The 26054-nt window shown below is 40.3% G+C and overlaps 2 protein-coding genes across 2 annotated transcripts; both read left to right on the forward strand.

Annotated features, from left to right (window-relative positions):
- Nucleotides 1-595: 595 nt before the first annotated feature.
- gdf15 (Growth differentiation factor-15) lies at nucleotides 596-2163 on the forward strand. The gene is made up of 2 exons (XM_070919662.1): nucleotides 596-929; nucleotides 1364-2163. The coding sequence occupies exons 1-2, from the start codon at nucleotides 596-598 to the stop codon at nucleotides 2161-2163; spliced, it is 1134 nt and encodes a 377-aa protein (XP_070775763.1).
- A 7697-nt stretch (nucleotides 2164-9860) lies between these two features.
- Nucleotides 9861-25939, forward strand: crtc1a (CREB regulated transcription coactivator 1a). The gene is made up of 15 exons (XM_070919183.1): nucleotides 9861-9987; nucleotides 12188-12304; nucleotides 13920-14045; nucleotides 15185-15246; nucleotides 15786-15880; nucleotides 16643-16728; nucleotides 16827-16867; nucleotides 17355-17539; nucleotides 17701-17846; nucleotides 18158-18250; nucleotides 19934-20032; nucleotides 21673-21777; nucleotides 24386-24469; nucleotides 24593-24773; nucleotides 25734-25939. Exons 1-15 carry the CDS (start codon nucleotides 9862-9864, stop codon nucleotides 25937-25939), a joined length of 1752 nt encoding a protein of 583 aa, XP_070775284.1. The 5' UTR covers nucleotide 9861.
- The last annotated feature ends 115 nt before the right edge of the window (nucleotides 25940-26054 follow it).

Raw genomic sequence — 26054 nt, forward strand, 5'->3', positions numbered from 1 at the left:
ATCTGACGCTGACCTCTGACCATACATGGCAGAGTTGCAAGGGAACAGAGAGACACAGTGTTATAGGGATCAATAAACTATCACATTATCATTATTAACCCTGGAGAAGATAATGTAATTGCCCATTGTAACCCTCCTTAGAACTGGTCACTGTAAGACATATGGTCATTTATTTGATTAAGTGACGCATAACTGGACAATTCTGGTGACGTAGCATGCTGAGGTGAACACCATGTACTCATGACGTAACCAAATCTCATCCAGAAATACCTTTATTTTATGTCTCTCCCATCTCTGCGTCCACGTCCCACTGTGTGCTAATAAAACTGAGGGGGGGGGAAAACTGTTCAAATAAATATCACAGATTTCTAATTTCATAGGTCACATGTTGTTAACACCTAACACAATGCTGCAAAATGTTGCCACATAGTGACATATGGCCCAAGCTGAGCCCATCACAGGCTCACCTGACTAACCAGGGGTGTGGCAACACAGACGCTCTATAAATAAAAGCATGTCAAGAATTTCATTCATGACATGGACAAACCCCATCCACTGAGCTGCTCTCAAACCAAACCTACCTGGCAGGCTCACCATGCTCAGATCACTCGCACTCCGCCGACTCATCTCCTGCACGCTGCTGCTCCTCGTCTCCTTCTCCAGCTCGGGTGAGAGCCGACCTCACGTGGCCCAAGAAGGCGCACCTGATATTGACAGAACGGACAGCCAGAGGGTCCAGCTTCTGGAGGCTATGAAGATGGGGATCCTCAGCTCGTTGGGTATGGACAGGGAGCCCCGGCCAACGCAAAAGGCCTCGGAGGAAGAGCTGAGGAAGATGCATCAGCTCTACGGGGAAAAACTGACAGAGATGAGAAGCAATTCCAGCCAAGTGATGAGGGAAATGTCTACTGTGCTCTTTCCAGCTACAGGTGAGATATTTGTTAGACAGGAAGACCCTTGGGCCTAATTCAGCCATTGTCACACTTAAATGATTGAGGTGAAAGTTGGAAAGTGTGAGTGGCAGTAGGAAAGAAATCTTGCAGTGTGAGTTTACCTCTGCAGACAAAAGCTATTGTGTCGGTGTGGTTGTGAGTACTATAAATAACTTCTGTCCCTATAGTTCAAGCTCCAGGTAAAAAAGTCTCTGGAATTCGTCTGTGCAGAGTTTAAACATGTCCGAATGGTTTAAAATAGAATCTTTAGCCTTCAAACAGTCGCTGTAAACAAAGCAAACACATTCCTACAAGCTTTTAGAAATCATGAGCGCGACAGCCACACCTTGAACATGACATTACACTTTGAACACCTGTTTTTGTCATCAAAATAAGTCAACCAATTTCTTTGTTTTTGTGTTTTCCTTTAGTGAAGCCAGTGAAAGTGCTTGGGAGGGGAGAACACCTTCAGTCAGGTCAACGCATGCAGTGGTATAGAGCTGTTTTCCAGAAGAACCCCAACATCCAGACTGAACTGACGCTAGCTCGGGCTGAGCTGAAGATTTCCAGGAGGGTTTTAAACAAACCCACTTCAGTTCAGCCTGAGGTTAACCAAGAGGTTGAAGTTAAAGTCGACCGAATGAAGCCGATGAACTCTGCTGCGTGGACACACATAGACTCACCAGTCCACGCCAATGTGTCAAGCACTCAAGATTTGATGCTGGACATCAGCCCTGAGGTGGACAAGTGGATGAGGACTGATGGTGGCCAGGCACTGGTCGTGGATGTAGGGGTAGTTGTGGGTGGAAAAGACGCCCTCAAGGCAAATCCATCCATTTCTCTTGAATTAGACCTCACAAAGCCCAAAGCAGCCCGCAGAACGAGGCAGCCTCGCTCCAACAAGGAAGACGAGTGCGATGAACGAGGATGGTGCTGCCGGAAGTCCCTCACCGTGTCCTTCAAAGACATCGGCTGGACGGACTGGGTGGTGGCCCCAACCGAGTACACCATGCATTTCTGTGATGGCACCTGCCCCCACAACTACAAGCCCGCGAGCATGCACACGCAGGTGAAGTCTCGGATGCACCAGATTACCAAAGGAGGGACGCCTCGCCCCTGCTGCGTGCCGGCCACCTACGAGCCCATGGTCCTCATGCACTATGACAGTAGGGGAAAGTTGAAGCTGACTCCTTTCAACGACTTGATTGTCAGTAAATGTCACTGTGCCTGAGGAAAAAAAGGACTTTTTACTTTAAACCCTTCGGGAGAGCATTGCCACTAGAAAAATATGTTACATGGTGAAAAATAAACCTGATGTGTTCTAAAATTTACATTTTATCACTATTTATAGTGTTTTTCACTGGTTAACTAAATTGAAATTGCAATTATCCACTATTACTTTACTTTGAAGAAGAAAAAACATGTTACTGCTGCACAGATCCACTGTTTTGTTTTACATTGTGGTTCAAGCAGTAGATCTGTCCATTCATAACTACCATTGACAATTATTTATTTTAAGCTCTATTTATGGTTCTAAACTTATATTTGTGTTGTGTTATTGTTTTGTGTTACAGCATCTTTTAGTTCTACTTACTATTTAATTTGATCGCCATTTATTATTTAAAGTGTTGTATTGTTTTACGAGGCACGTGGTTTAGATGTTTTGTTTGTTGTCTTATACATTTCAATAATTACACCAAAGACCAAAATAAATGTTCTGATTTGTTCACACTGAACTGTTGCACTTAAGTGTATCAACATGTACATTTCCCAATAAACCCATGAGCATGATATTTTTTCATATTTGTCATTTATCCACAGAAATACTATCAACCACTGTAGATTACGAAGGTCAGGGTGTGCCAGAGAAATCAGCATGTCAAGATATGATAACTTCTATCTCCCATTAATGACCTTGAAGCTGTGCTCGCTGCGGCCTTGACCAGCCAGTTAAAGAACAAAACTAACAGAATCGTTCCTTTCACTGGATAGGCAAAATGGGAGTTTGCAAAAAGGAAAAAAAAGCTGCTTACTGTGTAAACTCCAGACTGTTCAGATTACATATCTATATGACGATACTCTAAATGCATTTTCATTACAGATTATCACGACTTGTTGTTGTAATGTTTGCTTTTAAGTGCTGTTGAGATAAGTTATTAGAAAAAGAACAAATAATAACGTTAGATATCCTACGATAAGTGTGATCGCCAAGACAAGAAAACATAATTCACAGTAGAAAAGGAGCTCATAAGATGCCTAAGTGCAGCTCGAGGGTTTTGGAGTTTAACAGTAATAAACAGAGCACCGTAATGAGAGTGATATTTAGTGAGCAAACTGAAGTGAACTGAAGTTGGCAGCAAGCTCTTCTGAAATGTTTATAATTGAATTATTCCAAGAAGTGACACCACCACCCCTAATGAGAATTTAATTGTTTTTATCTTTGAATGGGTAAAGGTCACTTAAATATGAGCATGTGTTGTTTTACAATTAATAAAGTCTATGTATTAAAGGGTGGGGCATATTGAGTGACCCTGGTGGCCTGAATAAATAGGCAGGTGAATGAAGAAGTGATTAATCTGAGCTGCAGACACAAATGCTAACCATAATTACACTTTTCCATTGGTAGATTTACGCCTGTGCCCAGTAATTGCTCATTCATTTCTTTGCTTTTTATCCTGTTACTCTTTGTTTTAGAGGATGACATCCTCAGTTATTACACAACTGTGGATGTGGACGGTGGATGGAAAGGTCTTCAATCTTAGATTCTGAAAGGTCCCCAGTTGCAGTACCACCCAAAGTATACAAGTATGAAAGAATTAGGGACAGTATTTATCAAGCCCTTCTGTGTGCAATCTAAGATAGACAGCGTGAACTCATTAGCCTCTGGTATTTGGCTTTCTCCTGGTTTTAATCCTCACGCAGCCTTCCTGGAAAACAATTACTGAAATGAATTCCAGGACGACAGGAAACAAAATCTAAAATAAAAGCATCATCTCTTTGTCGTTACCTGTCCAGAGAAGCACAAATCACACCTCTGTAACCTTTGGACGAAGCTTTATCTTTTTCTCTCTCTCCAACTAAGGTCTTTTAAGTAAATCTGGATTTCAGCTATGCTACATGGTCAGAAAGATTTTCACATCCTCTTTGTGCGTCTCTTCTGAAAAATTGATGGACCACAAAACATATAAAGTGGTGTTGACCTTTGCATGTCTGGCAAGTCTTGATGGTGTATTTTTTATTAATGTTTTCATGTGCAAGTAGCATGTTTTGCAGTGTTTTTTGGCCCATACAATACATATATATATAAAAAATGTGACTTTTTGTCTGCATTTAAAGTATCTTATGGATAGTGCGCAAGTAATGTATTTTTTTCAAAAACCTAATAAGACACACAGAACAGCTGGTTATTGGCTAAAGAGTTTAAAAGGAACAACATTGTTTAGATTAAAATGCAACTGCAAAATGTTCTGCTCAGTTGTTGTTCAGTTGTTCTTACTTAATATTGTGTTCTTTGCGTTTCATCTTCAACTTATATGTACATTTTCTGTCATTTTAACAAATTTACGTTTTATAAGTTGTGGCTGGTAATAACAATTTATAGATTTATAAAAATGTATGGTGACCATAGAGAGCAGGATTAGTTTGAATGTTCAGTTTGTTGAATGTGCATATTTTCATACTCACAAACCCCTTGGTTTTTCAATGTAGTCAAAAAAATGTCATTTGTATTTGTAAATTTATTTCAAAACTGTTAACTATATGAAGAAAATAACAACACCTAATTATTCTTTCCTCTGCTGCTGAAATGTTTCTAAATCTAATGGAGGGCCAAACGCAAAATTGCTGATACAAAAAAGGACAGCAGAATAGATGCATGACTTAACCAAGTGTGAACCACTCGCTCTCACTTCTCTTCTAAAGGTCAAAATAAAAGGTGATTCATGGCTAATTCCAGACGCAAGTGAACTGTGCCAAAAAGCAAAATATAACAACATACACAAGAATTTATACATGTAATTCCATCCCTAACTTTACAGATGATGTACAATAATGAAATATATCTATGAAATAAACTGAATATCCACACATGAAAGACACTGTATTGTACTGTACTGTATCAAAAAGCAGCAGCATATCGTTGCCTTGTTAAAATGTACATTTCTACCATGGTCAATATAGGAAATTGAGTAAATATGTGAAAACAAGAATAGAGATGTGTTCTATTATGAATCTGGCATAATATACACGTCCTCTTCCTGGGAGTCTGGGAGGATGGAGAGGTTGCACGCCGGATCGTTGCTGTATATTGCATCATCTGGTAAATCACACTGCAAGTACAAACCCTCTTCAGGTTGAGCGGACGACCTGCGGAGAAACAATGAGTGTGTAGCGGATAATGTTCCTATTAGAAAGCACTTCTCTGATGTAAAACCATTGTGACACAAAACAAATATTTTGTAAACTGTGTGGATTTCCTTCTCCCAGTTTCTATTCTTGCTCAGGGAAAAAAACTCCAGCACTGAGTCATCAGCTGGCATGTTTGATTAATAGACTTTAAATCGTAGGAAACAAAAGAGGAAGAGATCGCCTCCAGATGCCTGCCAAATTGTGTGCATATAATAAAACAGGATTGTGCAAAATGGGGAAATTCACACCGCTCACACAGTGTTGCTTCATCTGTTTCCGTTCTGATCTCTTTTTGGACTGCTCCACCTTCATAAATGGTATTTCGGCCTCAACATTTTCAAGTGGCCTAAAAAAGGTGAAACTGGTCCTGTCAGTTAAGAAACTTTGACTAAAAACTGAAAGTATGAAAATACTTCAAGTATAGCTTACCTGCTCTGTTTGACTGAGCGCCTGTTGTATCCAGCAGTTTGAGTTGTCAGGTTTTCATAAATAGGGATCTGTCCAATTGACTGTTCTCTTATCCTACTAATATACTCGTGGGAATCAGCCTGTGCTGTCTCTGTAAAGTCCTCTTTCTTCTGCCTTCTTCTCTGTCCAAACTGCAACATACTCCGGATTTTACTGTGGTATTTGTATATGATCACGCCAGCTACCATCACAAGCAGGAGGACGAAGAGCGTCAGCCCCCAGGCCAGGCCTGCAGAGGAGCAGGGGCTCAAACATGTGTCATTTCCCGGGACAGAAGTGTTGTTGATGTACATGATCTGCAAGTATGAAAGTTACACAGTTAAACTGAGTGACTGGATGAAATTGCTCAAACTACTGTACAGAGTTATTTGCAACAATTTACATTCCTTGATTATTTATTAAAAATATGTCACTTATTATTGCTTAATCTTATTCAAACCGTCTCTGCATAAATAACATACCCTGTTCACTTCATGATGACGGCCATCAATGTGTCGTAAAGTCTTACAAGAAAAGATTTTTTTTGAATAACTCAATAAAAATGATTAAAATTCACAACACAATCCAGGATCTGCTGTATGACAAAGCATGTAAGCCAAGTCAAACAGTTTTCTGTCAAAGTGTAGGTCAATAAAAACAGTGATCATACCAAACAAGGCTCCAACGTTGTGGGTCAAGGTCTGAGTCGTGAGTGAAGTCATGTAGTTCGTCTTTAACACCTCATACTTGCAACGGTGAAGTTCCCTTTTTACTGAAATCATGGAACTGTGCAATGAAAGGGCTGAAACCAGAAGATTTCCTGTAAAAGTTCTCTCTGAAAATAGACAGCTGCTGACAGGAGCTCAATTACTGATATATTAAACTTCATGACTCACTGGACACGTTTCCAATCTGAGCACTTGATTGGGCATTGTTTATAATTCAACAATTGACTGTTAAGAGTCGAAAAACTTGAAAATTGAAAAGTCTCAAATTTGCCCAAACGAGAATGAATTGTTTTAAGGGTTGTGTTAGTTATACTCATCCTCATGTGTGTCAAAGTGTGTTGCTGAAAGAGTGAAAGTGTGTTTAGAGGAGGAGATCAGAGGCTGATAACACACACACAGATAAAAACAAGCTCAAGTTCATCCAAAGTTAACATAGTGTTATCTCTCATGTCCCTAAAGCTACATTAATAAATGATATGAGATACTATCGTGACAAACTGTGAAAACTGTGCCACCAACACAGACCTGAACAGGAGCAGAAATAGACTTGCTGGTGATCTAGTTCACCAGGGCCTTTACCTCCCCCTGCTGCTAGTTTCACTCCCCACATGCAGAATACACCAAACCACATTGTTGCATTACCTTTGGACTATAATTCCCACCATAAATATTCTGCAGAGTTTGAGGAACAGCGCTTGACTTCACTTACTGGTATTAATGTAGCGTGATAGACATGATACATGACTTGAGAGGCGTCCTGTGGTGGGTCTATCTGTCACCTTAACTCCTCACTGACCCTTCACATCATGCTACGTCATGCTCTACATACAGAACCTATTGCATGCCTGCCAGTCGCAGAAGAGAGATCTCTATTGCTTCTGCTGAGGTTTTCCACATGTATTTACTTTTTTGATTTCATCATTATTTTTTGTGGGGGTTTTCCTTGTGAAGCCCTCTGAGACAAATGTTTGATTTTGGAAAATATAAATAAACTTAACTGGATCCTTGGGTGTGCAAATGCCTGTTGATTAAATTATTTAATCAGAACGTAATTAATGCGTGTAATATGTGTTATTAGTGGACTCAACTCGGTTAACATCTTGATTTGGGAGAGAGATCAAGGTCAGCTGTTGTTGGTGACACAAATATGCTGCTATGTTCAGGAGAAAACCATGCACCTTTGTTTTCTGAACCAAGAAAATGTGTAAAATACCGTTGTCCGTTAAAATGGAAATGGTAACATTATGGGCTCATACTGATCAGAAAACAGTCTGCATGTCAAAGGCCTCAACAATTAACTTTCTACATTTGGCCTTTGGCGTTCGCATGCTTTCACTCTATACCACATACATCCAGTTTTTGTTCCAACAACCTTCTGTGCACCACAAATAATATTTTGGAAAACCAAAGTGGTTGAAACTTGTGGTTTAGCGGTGCAAAAAGAAAATAAAGAACCAAAAGGGGGGGTTCCAGACTTTCAGGTTTAACTGATAAAGTGAAGTGAAACGTTCCCTCTCTGCTGCTTGCTACCTCAAACCTCTGAGATGTTGCTGCTCGCTGTGCTGCTGATGTTAGTGCAGTGTGTTTGCATATAAGATAAACATTAACAATATCTGGCGGAGCACAGCTGGACTCAAGAATCCTCAACTTCAAGGCTTTCCCCCCTCTGTTAGCTTATTCAGCACTAACAGAATAATCCTGTGCACAGACTCCTTCCCTCCACCTGCCCTGGAGTCGCTTCCTTTTCTATGTTACCATGGTTACTTTACAACCAAATTACACTCTCCTAAATGGCAGGTGAAACAGCTCCACTGTGCCTTCAGTGCCTGTGCAAACAAAAAAAGAAACAATTATTGTAGGTGTTTGGACTCTCAGCAAAACACATGCTTGCAATGTTTTATGTCTATATGTTCTTATGAATTTGAATTTGCATGTGGTGTTTTTACTGAGCCTGATATTTTATCAAGAGGCTCACAGGCCTCTTGGTGTTGCACATGCAGCTGTTTTCGTGACGGTCTGCTGCTGCAGTAACCGTGAAAGTGAAACTCCCACTGCAGTCAAGAAACAAGAATGGACACGCAAAGGCCTTTTTCTCCTGACTGATGCTTTAATAATTTAATTCACTGGGGGAAAGGTTTAACAAATATGTGACAGAAATACCACCTCTTTCTCTCTCACCTAAGAGCTCATTTGTCTCCACATGAGTAACATCTCTAACAGGGGTGTGCCGTCCATTCACCTTTTGAATCTACTCAGCTGGAAAGCAGGGAGAGACACTGTTGTGACAGTATTTGTCCTCAGTCAGCAGGGGAGCAAATACAACTCCAGAGGAGGCACACACTGCCACTTCACTGGCCCAAGATTTCATGTCATAAACCTTTAGACCAACGCAGACAAGGAAGCTAAACCCTTTCCACAAATAAAAAGGCAAGTATGCTGAATTTAGATTCACACTCAAACACACCCCTGATTTCCTCACAACCCCCCATTTAGGTGTAAAAAAACTCGACACAATCCACCACCTGCTGCCACAAACAATCCTGTCATTGTCACACTGAGAGCTTCACCTCAGTGTCTAAACATGCCTTGTATTGAAATACTACTACTTATACTTCTACAACTACTATACGACTAATAATAATTATAGTGATAGGCTACTAATAACCATAATCATAATAATATTCTGCCGTGGTGTGTGAAATCATTTCTTATATAAAAGAGACACGCACAAACTGTATTTTCTTAAAAATTTGAATTTGCGGTTGTTCCGCAGTCCAGATGTGCGGTGCGCCTCCACTACACCCCCGCGCAGCGACGTGAGCACGCAAAACCTCAACCGCTGCGTCAAGTCGGCCGGAGACAACCGTGCAGATACCGGAAACCAGGCGATTTTGGCTTCAAAATAAAATGATGCCTTGCCGCAACAAAAGCAAAGCAAATCAAAAGACAGCTGAACCAAAAGAAAGAAAATTACATCTAAAGACATTTACACAATGAGCAAGCTAAAGATACTGATACATGTGTCAGGAGTTGGTGAAGACCAAAACAGAGCTAAAAGGTGTTCATAAACCCAGCAGGATGGGGATCTATCTGCTGAGTGCATGAGTGGGATAGGAAACGTTAATTTAACGTTTGCTAACATGTTAGCAACTGGTGTATCAGGGCAGATTATGTGAGCCTTTTGTTTTGTCCCCTGGTGGTCAAAAACCCCTATAAAATAGAACTTTAAATTGCACTTATCCTGTGGTGTTTTACGTATTTCAACCTCTCTAACCGGAAGTTGCGTGTCTTCATTCCGTGTCGCTTGACACTGGCCATTGAAGGAAAACGGAGCAGAAGAGCGAAACATGGCGACTTCGAACAATCCGCGGAAATTCAGCGAGAAAATCGCTTTACATAACCAGAAGCAGGCAGAGGAGACAGCGGCGTTTGAAGAAGTGATGAAGGACCTCAGCATTACCCGGGCAGCGAGGGTAACGACACCGCTTCTTGTTTCCCCCCCACCTCTTCCCCGTTTGTTTTCAGCGAGCTGTCAAATATGCATTTGTAGCGCGGCGGCTGCACGCAGCCAGGCAGAATAGGTAAACAATAACAAACGACGTTTCCTGTCAGCTCGAGGCGTTTTTCTCCCACGTCTGACAACGAGCAGAGCTGGCAGCAGGTAACAGTCCTGTAATGTAGGTATGGACGACAGGGACCCTCGTCCGAAAAAGTTATTACAATTTTTGTCCCACGCAAGTGGAAAGCAAAGGGGCGTGCATGCGTATTTGACAGCGCGCGTCCAACTGCAGCGACGATTTATCTCCTCTCGTGCTCTCAGAGAAGAGGCGATTAGACAAAACGATGAAACCCACCACAATAGAAATATACATATATTTTCTAATATTAAATAATTGTATGTAGTATGAATGGGAGTAATATATGGTGAGGTGTGTTTGCACGGTGGCTTTGTAAACTTGTCTGACAGGTCTTCAGGCCTGTGTGCACTGCAACATGAATGACATTTACACCAAAGATGAATGCTAGCAGATTATGTGGAATTTAAGCCACATACAACACAGGCCTCCAAAATAAATCCTATGGAGGCAGGGCTTCAGTAGTGACTGCTGCTGACTGACATGGGGCTACTGCAATGCTTGTGTGCTTTACCTGTCAATACAGAGAAGATGTGCATGTGGATAAAATATCAGAATACATCACTGTTGTCCTCCTATGATGTCGAGCTGCTGCTGGATCATTTTCACTTCAGCTATCTAAGCTATTTTTAAAATGCATATTTGGTCTGACCAAGAGGCGAACAACTCTTCCAATAGGCCTTTTCCACAGAAGACATTTTGACATGTCACGGCAGGAAAAAGCACAGGTGTAAATAAGAAAATAAGGATGGCTGAATTCCATTTAGCTGCTTCAGTTTCAGGGTCCTCTTATTGTGCATGCTGACTCACTGTCATGACTTACTGGGACACTTGAACACCACGGAGGCATCCTTAATGTTATTAGCAACACCTGTGCATTTCCTACTATGTCAAGTCAAAATGTCTGCTGTGAAACGGGCCTGTTTCTGAAGCTTTTGCAGATGTTTGCCTCATAAACAAATACAATGACTAAACAATCACAACAATTTTTACTCATTTGTTTATTTTTCTAGAAACTAATAGGTGAATCAGTTGTGTATATTAAAGTAGATTTTATTTTCATTAGTGTATAATAGGCAAATGGTAGGAAGCTCTTGTCTGAGCCAAAGTTAGACGTATGGGAAGTAGGCCTCAGGTTTAGAGTTTCAACCTTTTCACCCTGTCCCCTCCCTCTCCCCTTCAGCCTCTCTCTGTCTCTCTTCTCTCCGTCTTACTGTGGTTGAAAAGCTTTGGATTGGCCTCTTCCTGATCTGGAGATGTTACAATACGTAATCCTTTGTCAACAGAGTAGGTATAAATGTAGTTAAAGGAATAAACTCTGAGCTTGGAGGCTTATCAAAATACACCAGTGATGCAGGCATACTAGTAATTGTTATTATTAGATTTTCCGCTCTGCCAACACACAACACTGAGCAGTGGGCTCGCATGAAAAAATGTAATTGACCGGTTATGGGTTCTCTAATGGGAAATGGAACTGGAGGTTGTTTTGAAATAAACACTGTTGTAAGGCTTTAGGGAGTTTGCCTTTCTGAAAGTCAACCGTGTGCAAGTTCAGCCGATGTTGAATTCTCTCTGAGGTGCTTTACTTGACTCACTCTTGTGTTGATCTCAGCTACGTACATGTAGCATCCCTCTCATTTTGTTGAAGTTTAGTTAAGAGTCTTAATTTTGGCTCCTTAAACAGGTGATTAATAAAGAAAACATCAATAAGCATGGTGCTGTCAGTGTCACCGTTTATATATCACAATACTTGTAGTACTTACTTACATGAGATTAAGGTTGGATTACTATAAAGATGTATAAATGTCACCTTTGCAGTATTTTTTGTCCCTGCAGGAAATGACATTAAGCTGATGTTATTAATAATATTATTGATTACATGTTGTTGTTCTAGGCCTGTGGTGTGTTTATAGCCAATTTACAGTTTGCTGTCACCAGAGCATGAACTTGCTATGACCACCAAAACAGCCATATTTATTTATTTTGTAAAGAACGAAATGATTACCTCTTGTCTTACCTGGTGTTGTTTTGCTTCCAGTTACAGTTGCAGAAGACGCAGTATTTGCAGCTGGGACCAAACCGCGGGCAGTACTATGGAGGATCTTTGCCAAACGTCAATCAGATTGGAAACAGCACTGTCGATGTGTCTTTTCAGGTGAGGGGTTATTTACTGTATAGATGAAGAGTGAATGTTGGCAAATGGACATTTCATTTGTACCAGAATTTGTTTTACAGCAATTGTCCACTGCTTTTCATATAAACAAATATCCATTGTGCCCATCTCTGCAGCTGAGTAATAACCTGCAATATTGATTCAACCTGTGGCCGCTCTATAAAAATGTTTACATTTGCTTTTTCAAACACCATGAGATCTGTGTTTCCTGGGATAAATACTCTGCTACACAGGACGTGACATACCTTATGTTTACGTAAGCAACAAGAGCACTTTGTTTAGAATAAAGGCAGAGTCAATATACCAACCCACAGTCTACATTAGGTGTCTGTCTTACTATAGTATTGTGGAACACACTCTCCTCCACAGAGCGCTATGTCCCAAAATAACACATTTCTAAAAACTGTGTCCAAAGACAATTCAACCATACCTTTGAACTTTATATATTGCTGACATAACATATCAACATGCATGATGCTGGTGTGAATATTTACTGTATTAGACAAAGCATTGATGAGTAGTATTACACCAAAAGTAAATAGGCACATTTTCTGTGGACGGATCCACAGTTTTGTGTTTGTGTTCATTGTCTGTAAAACATATTCGATGAACAAACATGGGAGTGACGTTAACAGAAACACAATGTTTTTGCTTTGAATTATGTTCAGTAGTAGTAGAGAGAAGGAACTGTTAACAAAATCCTTTTTTATTAACACTTTATAATGTAATGTCCAAACCCAAATTGTGGAAAAAGTGGCAGTGCTCCCTTTCTAACAAAATAAGAGATGATTTTGCAGGGTTTCCGATGCTGGCAACCATACCAATTAACTTTTATTTTTCACTGTTTTTATTGTTCTGCTGAGTGATGGCAATGCTGTCAACTATGTCAGTCTGTATATATTTTTACCTTTTTTTTTTACCCAAAATGCACTGGGAACAATCTCTTGCTCTTGGCACCCAGATGTATTCAAGCTCAACTAGGATTTTCTGAAACTTTGCTTCTAGCAGAAATGTTCATCTATCTATACAGCGCACTAGGGTAGAAAACTTCTCTCCTATATGTCTTTGTTTCCATTTCCATCCTTAAAAAAAACAAATGTACACAGTATATTGTCATGACATGACCCTCCCATTGACAACCATGCGAAACTCAAGTGGGGGAAGTACTTATCTGGATTTGGAGGATTGTGGGAGTTAGTACTATTGTTTCCCCGTCGAGGCTCAGTTCCCCCGTGAATCAGCTGATGAACGATGGCCCCAGCAAATATTACTCAAGACAACTTAATGGGAACTTTGCAGTTCCTCATTTTTATCATTTATATGATTCTTGCCCTCTGCTCCATTAACTTTCATCCCTACTCTGCATGCAGCACATGCATCTCATTTAATGCAACACAGGTTTATTCTCTGTGGGCCAAGGGCAGTGTAACTGGGGCTAGTGCTAGAGCTAGTCCAATGCTTTCTTCATTAGTGACTTCAACGTTCAAAAAAAGGATTTAGTTTTGTTTACGGACTGATTAGCGAAACCCCCACCCAAAAAAAAATCTTCACAATTTGCTAATAGTTCATTCTAATGTTTTCTGTCTTCGTTTGTCAGAATTCAGGGCTGGACACGAACAGATCGACGCGACACCACGGCTTGGTGGACAGAGTCTACCGGGACCGGAACCGCATCACATCACCCCACCAAAAACCACTGTCTATTGACAAACATGGACGCCAGATATCCTTTAATATGCTACTTCTGTAAATACTGAGGTTAGATACAGTATTTTAGGAGACCAGGTGCCGTTTCATCTCTCATATGTGGCTATTTTCTAGGTCTGAATCTTGTATAAAAACATAGCACAAGACATGGCTTTGTGGAAGGTCTGTTTTATACCCACACCATTTGTTTATGGTAATATTGTGATAGTAATTACATTAGTGTATTCCTGTTCTTAAAGGCTGCATTGTAGTTAAGTGACACAGGTTTTTGAAATTGCCTGTTCTTTCTGAATGAAATGGACAAAGAATTCCTCAATTTGCCTGATTTGCCCACCTCAATGCTTCTGAAAGCGCCACTGTAGTTTGTGGCGCCATTGAATTGTATATCCTTAAATTGAAATATTTCACACACAGTCTTAACAAAAACTACAAATCTTAAGTCTTAAACAAGTCACATTTATTACATGCAATTGTATTGTATTGCATTATGTTTAGCTTGGTCTACCTAATGGTGTGGCAACTCAGTGTAGTTGCATTACATTGAAAAACACTGATATAGAGGTAATATTTAGATTTTGTCAGTAACACTATGTCAGTGTTATGACAGATTTGTCAGATTATGTGACATTTAATTAAGTTGATCAGCTGGAATTTTGCACCCAAACAGCTCCTTGTTGCTGCATAGGATCACTCGGCACTCACTTAATTTATACAGAAATCACAAAACTTTAGAAGCAGGTGTTTTAGTAGATTTCTTTACAGTGGTTGCCTAAATGTAGCTCATGGTTGTTACAGATGTTTCTTATGGCTGCAGAATCACTTCACTTGTTTTTTGCTGGCTTGTAAATGACTCCACCCTGTAATTAATTCAAGACAAATTATGATTGTGTTTGGTAGGAATGTCTGTAATAAGCAACATGTACAATGAGTCAGTAAGTATTGCAGATTAAGCCTTGACAAATATCAGACCGTGATGTGAAGCTCGCTGTTCATTACTCCTTACTTTTATCACATGCTGGTTTATTTGAGATACCAACCGGCACTGTGCTTTTTATCATGTACCTTGTTGTATTTAAAGAATTCACAGGAATTAATGCGTTTGAATCTGCCAAGACTTTCAGTCTCCAGCTGTATTTTCTTAACCTGCAATCTCACATTGACAGCTGTCCATATGGCTCAGTATATCTGTCACCACCACCTGATACCAGCTGGAGAAGGTAAGACAGCCTCTGAGGAAGAAACACACTTTCTGCATGATTGTGTATCTTAGTGTTTACTCTTTTTATAATGATCATAATAAAGCCTTCACGCCCTTAATCACTCTGACGTGTACCACACTGCTTTGCATTATGTTCTGTTCACGAAGAGGCAGACTTTTAAAACCCTAACTGATGATGAAAACATATCACATAATCACACATTTAGTGACTTACTTTCACAGATTACCGTCATGGACAAAATGCTGCACTTTCATCATAAGCCGTTATTAAAATACAGGATCACATTCAGATTAATCCAAACATGTTTGATAAAGTTGTGACTGCTGCACATTACAGTGTGATATCCTGTTTTTGTAGACCAGTGCAGGCTCCAAAAATCAGTCAGCATGTCTAAATATTGTGGTTCATGCCCAAATTAAAGTTTGAATTTGTACAAAATATAATTGTTTTTATGTGCTTTTAAACAAACAGTATTTGTTTGTTAGATTCTTCTATACAATGCACTGTGTGACTTTTTTAACATTCTTGTGCTGCAGGACAAACTCTGACTCAGCACTGCACCAGAGCACATTAACTCCTGCCCAGCAGGCCTCTTTCACTGGAGGATCACAGGAGCTCCAGCCAAAACGAGGTACGCATTATCTCTCAAGAGTTTTCATTGTAATATTGGTGATGTTGAGACTTTATTTTCATTAAGTCAGGATACATAAGAACATGCCCAGGAACATGACATTCATTAAATATTGCCCAGTAGGTTGAGATAAGTGTAAAACTGTATTACAATAAGCTCATGTAGTATTGTATGAACTGAGCTGTTAATCAGGTTTGCTTCTAATGAGTCAGGCTGTTCAGGTGTTTTTCCTCTTGTTATCTGCACTAGGTGGTGATGGTTGGGACTGTTTTTGTTGTAAGCCTGTTTATTTTTTGTGGTATTTCACTGCCTTCTCTTGGCGGTTCAGTGGAGGGCCCTCCAGTGTACGATGAAAGGGTTTTGAATGTGGCTTTGAAGGCAGAGGAGGAAAGTGACTGCTGAGAAGACGGGGTGCATCCGAGTGTCCAACAAATTTTTACTACTAATAGCCTTGTGAGGCGGATTATTTTAATTTCAGGAGCACTTGGATTGAATTAGTATAAATCTCCTTGGAGACATTTTTTGGTTTTGCCATTACTGTCATTCAGTATTTAAGTTTTTTATCGTTTCGCTCTCTTAATGTCACTCTTCTTGTCTCCTTTCTTTTTTTCTTCCTTCCTTTCTCCTTCTTCTTGATCATATTAAACGAGGACATGTGGGCTGTGATTATTATAAACTCAAACAGGCAGGACATCTGTAGACCCAAGAGACTGAGGAGATTTTTATTTATTTATTTTCTTTGCTATTTCTCCGTCTCTCCAGTTCTCCTGCTCACTGTACCGGGGGCTGAAGCAATTAAACAAGAGGCTGATGAAGACGGACAAAACCAGAACTGGGAGTGCAAAAAGGTGAAACTTCTACAATCACATAAATGTTTTATTTTCTATCAGCTTTTCTCTGTGGTCTTCACAACACTATAGCTATAAATAATTTTCTTCCCCTTTAGAACATTTCAAGGTCCAAGCCCTGCAAAGTTCCAGGGATCCAGTGAGTATTTTACTGGTTTTCCTTTGAACTGGTCAGAGAAAATGTTTTGAATTAATGAATTAACTGTGCCTGCGCTGTTATAATCCTGGATGTTGAAGTGAAAATGGTATTTAAGTGCACACAGGCAGTTTTAAATTAAGTGCGTATTTATGCACATTAGATGAACAAGCATGAATAAAACAACTTTAAATTGAAGCCACCCGACTGTAATTAAACATCATTTTCATTTAGTCACTCAACTGCCAAAGTAATAAGAGTGTGGAGTCAAAGCTTTTGCAAAAGTATCTCTGGCCAAATGCATGAAGTCCAAATCTCTCTGGAGTTGTTTGTATTGGAAAACAAGTGTTGCTCAGTAATTTGCATAAAGACATCCAGTGTTTATGTTCTCTTCATTTCACCATTGACATCAGCCAGCCGATCTCACGTTTCAGAGCGAGTTAAGCTTGTCAACCCTGTCGAGTTCACTGCATCCGTTTGTGTTCTGTAGCATATTCCCGTCTCCCGACCAGCAGTTGACCACTTCACTGAAACCAGCAGCCCACAACACTGGCGGTTCTCTTCCTGACCTGACCAACATCCAGTTTCCTCCTCCGCTGCCCACCCCGCTCGACTCAGATGATGCCGCCTCATTCAGCTCCTCCAACAGCATACAGACCCTGGCTAACACGCAAGGTAACGTGGCCGACAGTGGTCTGCTCACATTTAGCATGAAACATTTCATCATGTTCAGGATAATGACTTTTCATTTCAACATTTAGCACTCTCTGCTGCCAATTTCTCTAGTGTGCTTTTAAAAGACTCTTTCCTTAAGGCCGTTTTTGTGTGCTGGGTAGGAGTGAACACATCTCAGCCCACAGTAACCATGGAAATACAGCCCGGGCAGGACAACATGGTTCCTCTCATCCTGAACGCAGGAGACTCCCACCAGCACCAGAACCTGCAGCTCTCCCCGACGTCTCCACCTCTCAGTCTCTCTCAGGTGCAGCCCCGCTCTCTGCTCTGACCTCAGCTATTCCAAGAAAATCAATCACGCAAGCTCAGTTTATTATTGAATGTTTGATTTCATTCATTCAATTCCCAGTGGTTCAGATTGACCTTTTGTTGTGTTAAGGTTGAGGTTATGTTTGTGGAGTGAACAATTTTTCATTAGGTAGGTATACAATAATCCATTTTAATGATTGTTTTATAGGTTATAAAGGGGAAATGAGCAGGCTATAAATATTGGAACAAATGCATTTCCCATAAAACATCACAACCTTGTGTCTTATCTGTTGCTGTGCCCCCCCCCAGGCGGCCATCAACGCTATGAACCTTGAGCAGCAGCTGTCCCAGTATGCCTTCTTCAACCAGCAGCCGTCGCCCCAGAACCACCAGAGCCAGCAAGTGAGTTTCTCCTCCAGCTCCACAAAACCTTCAACAGCTGACTTACATTCATACAGTTTTCTTTTTGTGGACTGATTTTATTTTAGTGAGAGGAGAACAAAATTTAATCTGCAGCATGTAATTAGGACTTACACACCAAGTCAGTGAAGTCTGAAGCACAGGTTAGGGTTAGTACATTAAAACACATCAAACTGCACTGAAAGTATTAACAGGATTAGTTACTTCTTTTCCTTTACAGATTTGTTGCTTCATTGTCAAGTTCGTTTTTCAGCTTTTGCAGCAGGAGTTCAAAGGTCTGCTTTCCTATATATATCAGTCCATCACTTCCTTAATTCTTGCAATACTGCGATCACAGTTATTAATGCAAGTTCAACTCGTCCGTGAATTACATGCAGGAATTTTTTTATTTGTCCAGTCATTGCAATATTTATTTAAAAACTAAATGGTTGAATTGGAAGAACCACTGTCTTAAGTCCATGTCATGTCAAAAATCGGCTTCTTTGCAAATAAATTCATTCCTTTTTTGAACTCCAATGTAAGCAGAAATTATTCCAAGACTGTACATTGCATATTTTCAGTAAAGCTGCTTCATTTCAGTCATTATGGTTAAGATCTCAGTCAAATCTGAACGTCTGTCTACAGCCAGCAAGTTCTTTTCAAGAGTTAGAGCGACAACATCCAGATGTGATGATGGCAGATTATGAATAAATGAGTGAAATAAACTGTCTGAGATAAAAACCAGACTCCCTGCTGTTAATGAAGATGATGTGTCCCGACCTGTTGGAATCAGTCTTCTAAATGTCTGTTGTTTAAATAAATTGACAGAACTAATTTAGTCTCAAATTACCAGCAGGGACAGGACAGACCTCTGTCATTTGACTTGTTGAGGCGTTTATTGTTGAGCTGTGGTTGAACCTGAGCAGACTTTACGACTCCCTTGTAGATGATACTACCCGCAGGGTTACCACCAGAGAATGGAAAATTCTTTTTTTTTGTAAAAATCAAAGGTAAATCTGCTTATTTAGATGTAGCACTCGAATCCATCATTGTGCCTCAGCACTGTGGAGACTCTCCTCTGTACTTGGACCAACTCTTCAAAGAAAACCCCTTTGATGGAGATTTGCTCTGATGTACAGCAGCAGCAGCTCATAAATGAAAGATTCAAACTTAATTTGTTGACTTGGTTATGAGTAAAAAATGAGGCCTCTATGATGTCTTATCCTGATTAATGTTATGTTTTCTTAATAGTTATCGATATTTGAACATAAAAAAAAGTCTAATAATTTGATATTTATTTTGACATAAACATATAATGTAAACAAAATATGTAGACAGGATTCATCAAATCTAGTTATTAAAGAAGCAAATGTGTACAAGATCTGTAGCATATTTGACAGTTTAGCGATAAACATTATTGTCAACAATGACGAGAATAAATATAAGATAACAGTAAAGTTTTAACTGTAAACCACTGGAAATTAAATTACTATTAATAATATACATAATAATGCAGCTTGTAGCCGTTAACGTACTGCTAATTCTTTTTACATATCTGCTGATACACTATAAAAGCAGATACTGATATACTTTTATCTGTGATGAGCCAATGTTAGAACTATAAAGTGTTACCTTATGACGACATGCTGTCTGTATCTATTTATGACTCCACTCTTGATTTTCCAGCAGACAGGTCTGGTCCAGCTGTCGTCCTCCGTGAACTCCTGCTCCACGTCAGACAACCAGACGTCCTCACAAACCAACATGACCGTGGACATGAACACGGTGAGCAGTGGACACATCTGTCTGCGTCACATCAGTGTATCACAGTCATGGCTGGTTCTTCCCTGCCTGGTTCTCGTTTCTTTCCTAAAAATGTGTTTTCAGACGGCATCGATATGGTGGTCTCGAGGATAAACGCTGCCATGTCAAAGGATTCAGACGCCTTGACATTGTGCACTTTGTGACATGAAGTTTTTCTAGGGTATTTTTATTGTGGAAATAGTATAGTGATCACTAAAGTGTGTGTGACAGTGCAGTTGTGCTCTCTCTTTATTTATTATCTCTATTTATATTTCAACACAGATCTTTACAGTTTTGTTTGCTTTACTCTGCATTTTCTGAACAGAACTAAGACAAAAAAAACAAATCAATGCATGAAATAAAAGCACAACAAAATGTGCAAAACATCAAGGAATCTAAATGCTTTTGCAAGGCACTGCGGGTCCTTCAGATCTTGGCTCTCACTGCTCTACTTCTGTTGCAGTGGGAATGTGTTTGGATAACTGCAGAAGTGAAGTGGCCTACATTCTCTTGGTCTCAGTTATAGACTTTGCATTGCGGGGTCAAGTCAAACACTGTGAGGAAACACAGCAAGACCACAGCTAACTTTCTGTTTATTTAATCTATATGTTATCTACAGTTCTCTAGCATATAGTATGTACTACTTTGTCTTCAGAGATGGTTTTAGATGTCAGATGTTAGGTCTGAAGCAAATACATCTGCAGTACGTTAATGGAAAATACTATCTTCTTTCAGTTCCTTGAGAGTTCAAACAGGTCTACTTCAGAATTTATCATTGCACTAGTTTATATATCTGTACCTAGTTACCTTGAACTGCTTTATCACTTCTCTATCTCATGCTACCAATATTTTGATAGCTTATCTATCAACAGATTAGGGATGTGGAGGTTTGAACTCCTGTTGACTTGTGAGTGATAAGAGATTATCAGTCTCATTTGATCCGCTTCTGAATCTGAATTACTTGATAGTTCATCTGTTATTTACTATGATAGTAACTTATTTTTCTCCCCACCGTTACAGTCGTGTATTGCTTAAGTTAAATTGATTTTGTGATCAGAATAGAACAGAATTGTTTTTTAGTCTGTGCAAAACATCTCTTGATTTTGTTGGACGAATACATTGAAAAGAGCAGATATGACAGAAGAGAACAAAAGAGAGCAGATTTGGTTCCCTCTGATCCTCCAGTTTTACAGTATTCAGTCGTTTAGCTCAGATTCCTGGCAACATTTTTCCTCTCTTAATTAATCCCCTGTAGTTTTCTCTGTTTCTCCCAGATCTTTTTCAGTATTATTAATGCATTGATGTGACATGTAGCACATGGTGTTCCCTACTGTAATTATTTTAATTATATTTCAACATTAGATACTAGTATGCTGGGCTACAACCATTAAAAACAGTGAATCAATATTTTAGTGAGTCCTCAGTGAGGATTCCTGCTGAACTGATGTCTTCGAAAGTGGATAACCTACAGTAAGACGAGCAGCAGAGATGCATATGATGCATATGATGCATATAATGCATATAGCAAAGCTCCATATCCACTATGAGCACATTTACACACACAGACGCCAATAAAGGACATCCTCCAATGTGAATAACTCAAACGTATCCTCTTGTATCAGGCCTCCTCCCTCCAACAGTACCGCAGTAGGGTCGGATCCTCTGCCAATCAGTCTCCAACCTCCCCCGTCTCCAATCAAGGCTTCTCACCTGGAGGCTCGCCTCAAGTAAGGGCGTGTGAACCAGTGAGCTCTGGCTCGCTCTGTATAAACGTCACCGTCCCCTGCATCGTAGTACTGTGGTTATTGTTGCCGAGTAGGACTCTGTGGCTGCCCCCCTACGGCTGCTTGTATTGTGTTGACGCTAGCAGATCTGGGCAAAAAAAAGAAAGCAAAGTATGTCTGTTTATTTAAAGCACTCGAGCAAGACAAATCAGGCTGTTTTATTCCTTAAAGTTATTTAAATAAATAAGTTATGTAATTACTTTGCTTCTTTAAATATGTAAGGGGGGAAAAGGAGAGAGATCATGGTAATAATCGATATGTGATACAGTAGACCTTTTTCACAGCCGACATTTTAACGTGTCATAACAGGAAATTCACAGGTGTTTTCTTCCAGTGGAAGTTTCCCAACATACACAACACCATAATTAATGTTGTTAATTACAACTGTGGTTTTCATGCTGTGACACGATAAAAGGAAGTCAAAACCGAACATTGTCAAGTATTTCAGGGGACAAACTTTGTAATACTTAGCATGTTAATTCACACCATTTACAATTTTAAAAACCCAATAATATGATTACAGTGATAGGTGATAACTGTTTTGCCCAGATCTGACCACCAGTCTCTGGAAACACTCTGTGTCATTGATGTGTTGTTATGTAGCTGTGTCCCTGACCTTCCTTCTCTGCTGCTTTTGTGGTATTTGCGTTGCATCTCCCCAGTCTTGCTATATAAGACTCTGTACTGGAGTTAGTTTTTTTTATGTTCATCAGATCTTTGTGTTTATTGTGGTTTTGCGACAGCATGGGGATTTGAGGTAGCATGGACGGGGAGATGGTAATCCCCCCCCGTGGAAGCATTTTTGAGGAGACGCTGCTGATCATTCCCATGGTTGAATCTCAACAAACTGAACCTTGCTTGCAGGGTGGTGCTTTAAGATAAACTAAACACACCCAAGGTAAACATGGATCAGGGTTGTTAATCTATGTCAGACTCAGTATAAGCATTTGAGATTTGAAACCCTGGTGAGGAAGTGGTTCTGTAAATTGTTTAACCTCCCTAAATAAAACCTTAAATAGCATGTTTAAATGTATATTGATATTAGATTCAGTACTGAAAATATATGAAGCCTTTACTCAACCAAAGAGGTAGCATTTTCAGAGGTAGCGAGTGTGACTTTGTGTGTTCGAGATGCAGAGAAAGAGCAATGCGGCAGGTGACAGTGTATGCATTTCTACATGTTTGCTCACCCAACTCCGTCCTCTCCCGAGCTGAAGTGGCTCACTCGTAGTCCCGAGGTTATCCACTGGCTAAACCGCAACTGACAAGCCGTGTGCTCTATTATCCTGCTCTGCCCTGTGGGGACATCTGCAGCACACACAGATAATTTGGTTTTGAACGAGGAGGAGGAGCACGGGCTGAGAATATGATCCAATTACTTATACATTAAGAGGCCACGATGAAACAGGAGAATCTCTGTTGCTGGTTCAACGAGGACTTTAAAATGAGAAACTTCAAGAGAATTAGCTTGCGCTGGATGAGTCAGCGGAGGAGGAATAAAGTCACAAAGGGGATTATATTTTCAATGATTCCCTTTATTTCGTGTGAATTTCATTCCATTTGGTTTGTGTTAATTAAAAACACCAAGGCCAGAAGGCAGCAGAGGGGGCTCATATGGATGGAGCTGCCTTTTGAAAGCAAGGTGTCCCCGTCCTTGTCTTTAGCTGACAGAGTTTTGACATTTGGTGGGTTTCCATCAATCAGTATTTAGTTGTATACTGACCTTTGGGATAATGTAATGGATTATGAAATGGTTCTTATTCATGCATTTAATCAAGTCCCTTATTTATTTATTTGTTTGCTCATTCGTTCATTTAGTCAGTCAGTTTATTTAGTCACTTATTACGCACCAAAAAATCTTTTCAATAATTTCCATGAACTTCCATGAAGTGTTCTGGAGAATTTTGGAGAAATATTCATAATTTCTTGTGATATTGGATATACAGTATCCATGTTACATCTGTACATTGCAACAAATACTCTAAATAATGCAGATTTTGTAAATATTGCAGGGTTTCATTTACATTTATTATTGAAACAGCGGGCCACAAATTCCCTGGTGTACTGTCACATGTTTTGTGTCTGTGTCTTGCTTTAAACATCCATTGAGAATAAAGAAGTTGCTTCTGAATTATGTGTTTATTACACGATTGTTTACTGCTTCTTCTGTGTGTGTGCCATCCCCTTTGAACTGCACTTTTAAGCTGTGTTAATGTTTGCATTAGAGAATCATTAATGAGTACACAGCAATCTTTCTCCCCTCTGCAATATACGCAAAAATATTGTGTCATACACAAACAGAACGCTTCATGCATTAGCATACACAAACTGGCTGAATTAGCAAACTACATTTCCAGATGTTGAGAGGGGATATGAAGCACTTTGATGTTCCAGTGTTATTGCTGCTTTGTGTCCTTTTCATACTCTGCATTTTATGTTAAATGTATAACTTCTACAGCCTGGATGAAGAATATTCATAGTTGATGGTCCGCACTACAAGTTTTTTTTACCAGAGTCTAAATACTCAGATTTGGCGTGTTTGTTGTTGCAGCATAACTCCATACTGGGCAGCGTGTTTGCAGACTTCTATGACCAGCAGCTGCCGTCCATTCAGGCCAGTGCTCTGTCACAACAGGTCAGACAAAAGCCCACATGTCCACATTTAGTTCTGCTCTCCGCCAGCTCTCGCTTTAGAGCGATTATATGTTGGATGCAGCAGCAACAGTTGTGATGTCTCTCTCTGTTGTGTTGTCGCCAGTTGGAGCAGTTCAACATGATTGAAACCCCCATCAGCTCCGACAGCCTGTATAACCAGACCTCCACCCTCAACTACTCCCAGGCACTCATGATGGGTTTGACTGGTGGCCATTGCAACCTTCAGGACTCACAGCAGCTGGGCTACAGTAGCCATGGCAACATCCCCAACATCATTCTCACAGGTGCTGCTTTCGACATATCACTTATGTCTTATAGCAAGGGGCTTGGAGAGAACTGTGGCAGGCTGCTGCTGCTTGTGTTTAAAACCTTTTGCAGGGCTTTCCAAAATCCCAAACCAGAGTAAAGCTTGAGCTTCATATTTGCTTGTATGTCTTGATATAGAATATACAATACAAAAACTGAACACTATACGCCTCACAAAGATATGATTCATTGCAGGGCTGCTATGATGCATTCGATTGTACCAGTAAATTGCCTGCCATTGTTGTTAATCTGCCACTCATGCAAAGGGCGAATAACATATTTGAAGGCAATCTCTAAATGACTGTGATAGTGTGAGCTCTGAGTGACTAGAAAGCGGCGACATATCCCACACTTGAGAGTTGGCTGCAAAACAGCGCCGCATTCATGAGCTTTCCTCCAAGTCGGAAAGTTATTCTCCAAATCTATAGAACCACACGTGCACCATCCTGACCGAGCTTTCAGTCCATTTCAAATGACTAACCCAAGAAGACTGAAAAGAAGAAATCTAGTAAAGAAATTTTGGCGGGGAACATCTGTATGGGTGGAACTGTCAAATGTATCATGAGTGACAGTTACAGCAACAAAAAATGCTGCTCAACTTAACTTAAATCTAACTTAAACCCTTCCATATCTAGCGATAAACCTATTGAAATTTTATTTAAGGGGATTTTTCATCCCAACTGGGTTTTCCCTTCAGTTGTCTGTTGTTAACTGCCTCTTTACTGAAATGTGTAATTAAGATGTCAAGATGTCAAGCCTCTTAGAGCAACTTATTATCAAATCATAGCTCTTCTTCTTGCTGCCATTGATTTCTTTTCTAAGTTTAACAAGGGAGCGTTCGCTCTCCCCCTTAAAAACCTCACAGAGATGAATATCTGCCTACTAATGCCTTTAACTGCTAATCCTCATTTTTTATTTGCTGTCTTGCTTCTGCTCAGTGAGCGGAGAGTCTCCCCCCAGCCTGCCCAAGGAGCTGACTGGCTCGCTGTCCACAGATGTCAGCTTCGATATCGACTCCCAGTTCCCACTGGATGACCTGAAAATCGACCCACTGACGCTTGATGGCCTGCACATGCTCAATGACCCGGACATGGTCCTTGCTGACCCCGCCACAGAGGACGCGTTTCGCCTCGACCGGCTCTAACCACCGGCCGTGCACAGGTGTGTGAATGCTGCTGCCCCTGGTGAGGTGGAGTGGGGGGGTTCAGATCTGAGAGGATAACACCATGAGGAGCAGATTTCAGGAGTGTGCAGGTGGA

Source organism: Enoplosus armatus, chromosome 14 (assembly GCF_043641665.1).
Source record: "Enoplosus armatus isolate fEnoArm2 chromosome 14, fEnoArm2.hap1, whole genome shotgun sequence".
Lineage (NCBI taxonomy): Eukaryota > Metazoa > Chordata > Actinopteri > Centrarchiformes > Enoplosidae > Enoplosus > Enoplosus armatus.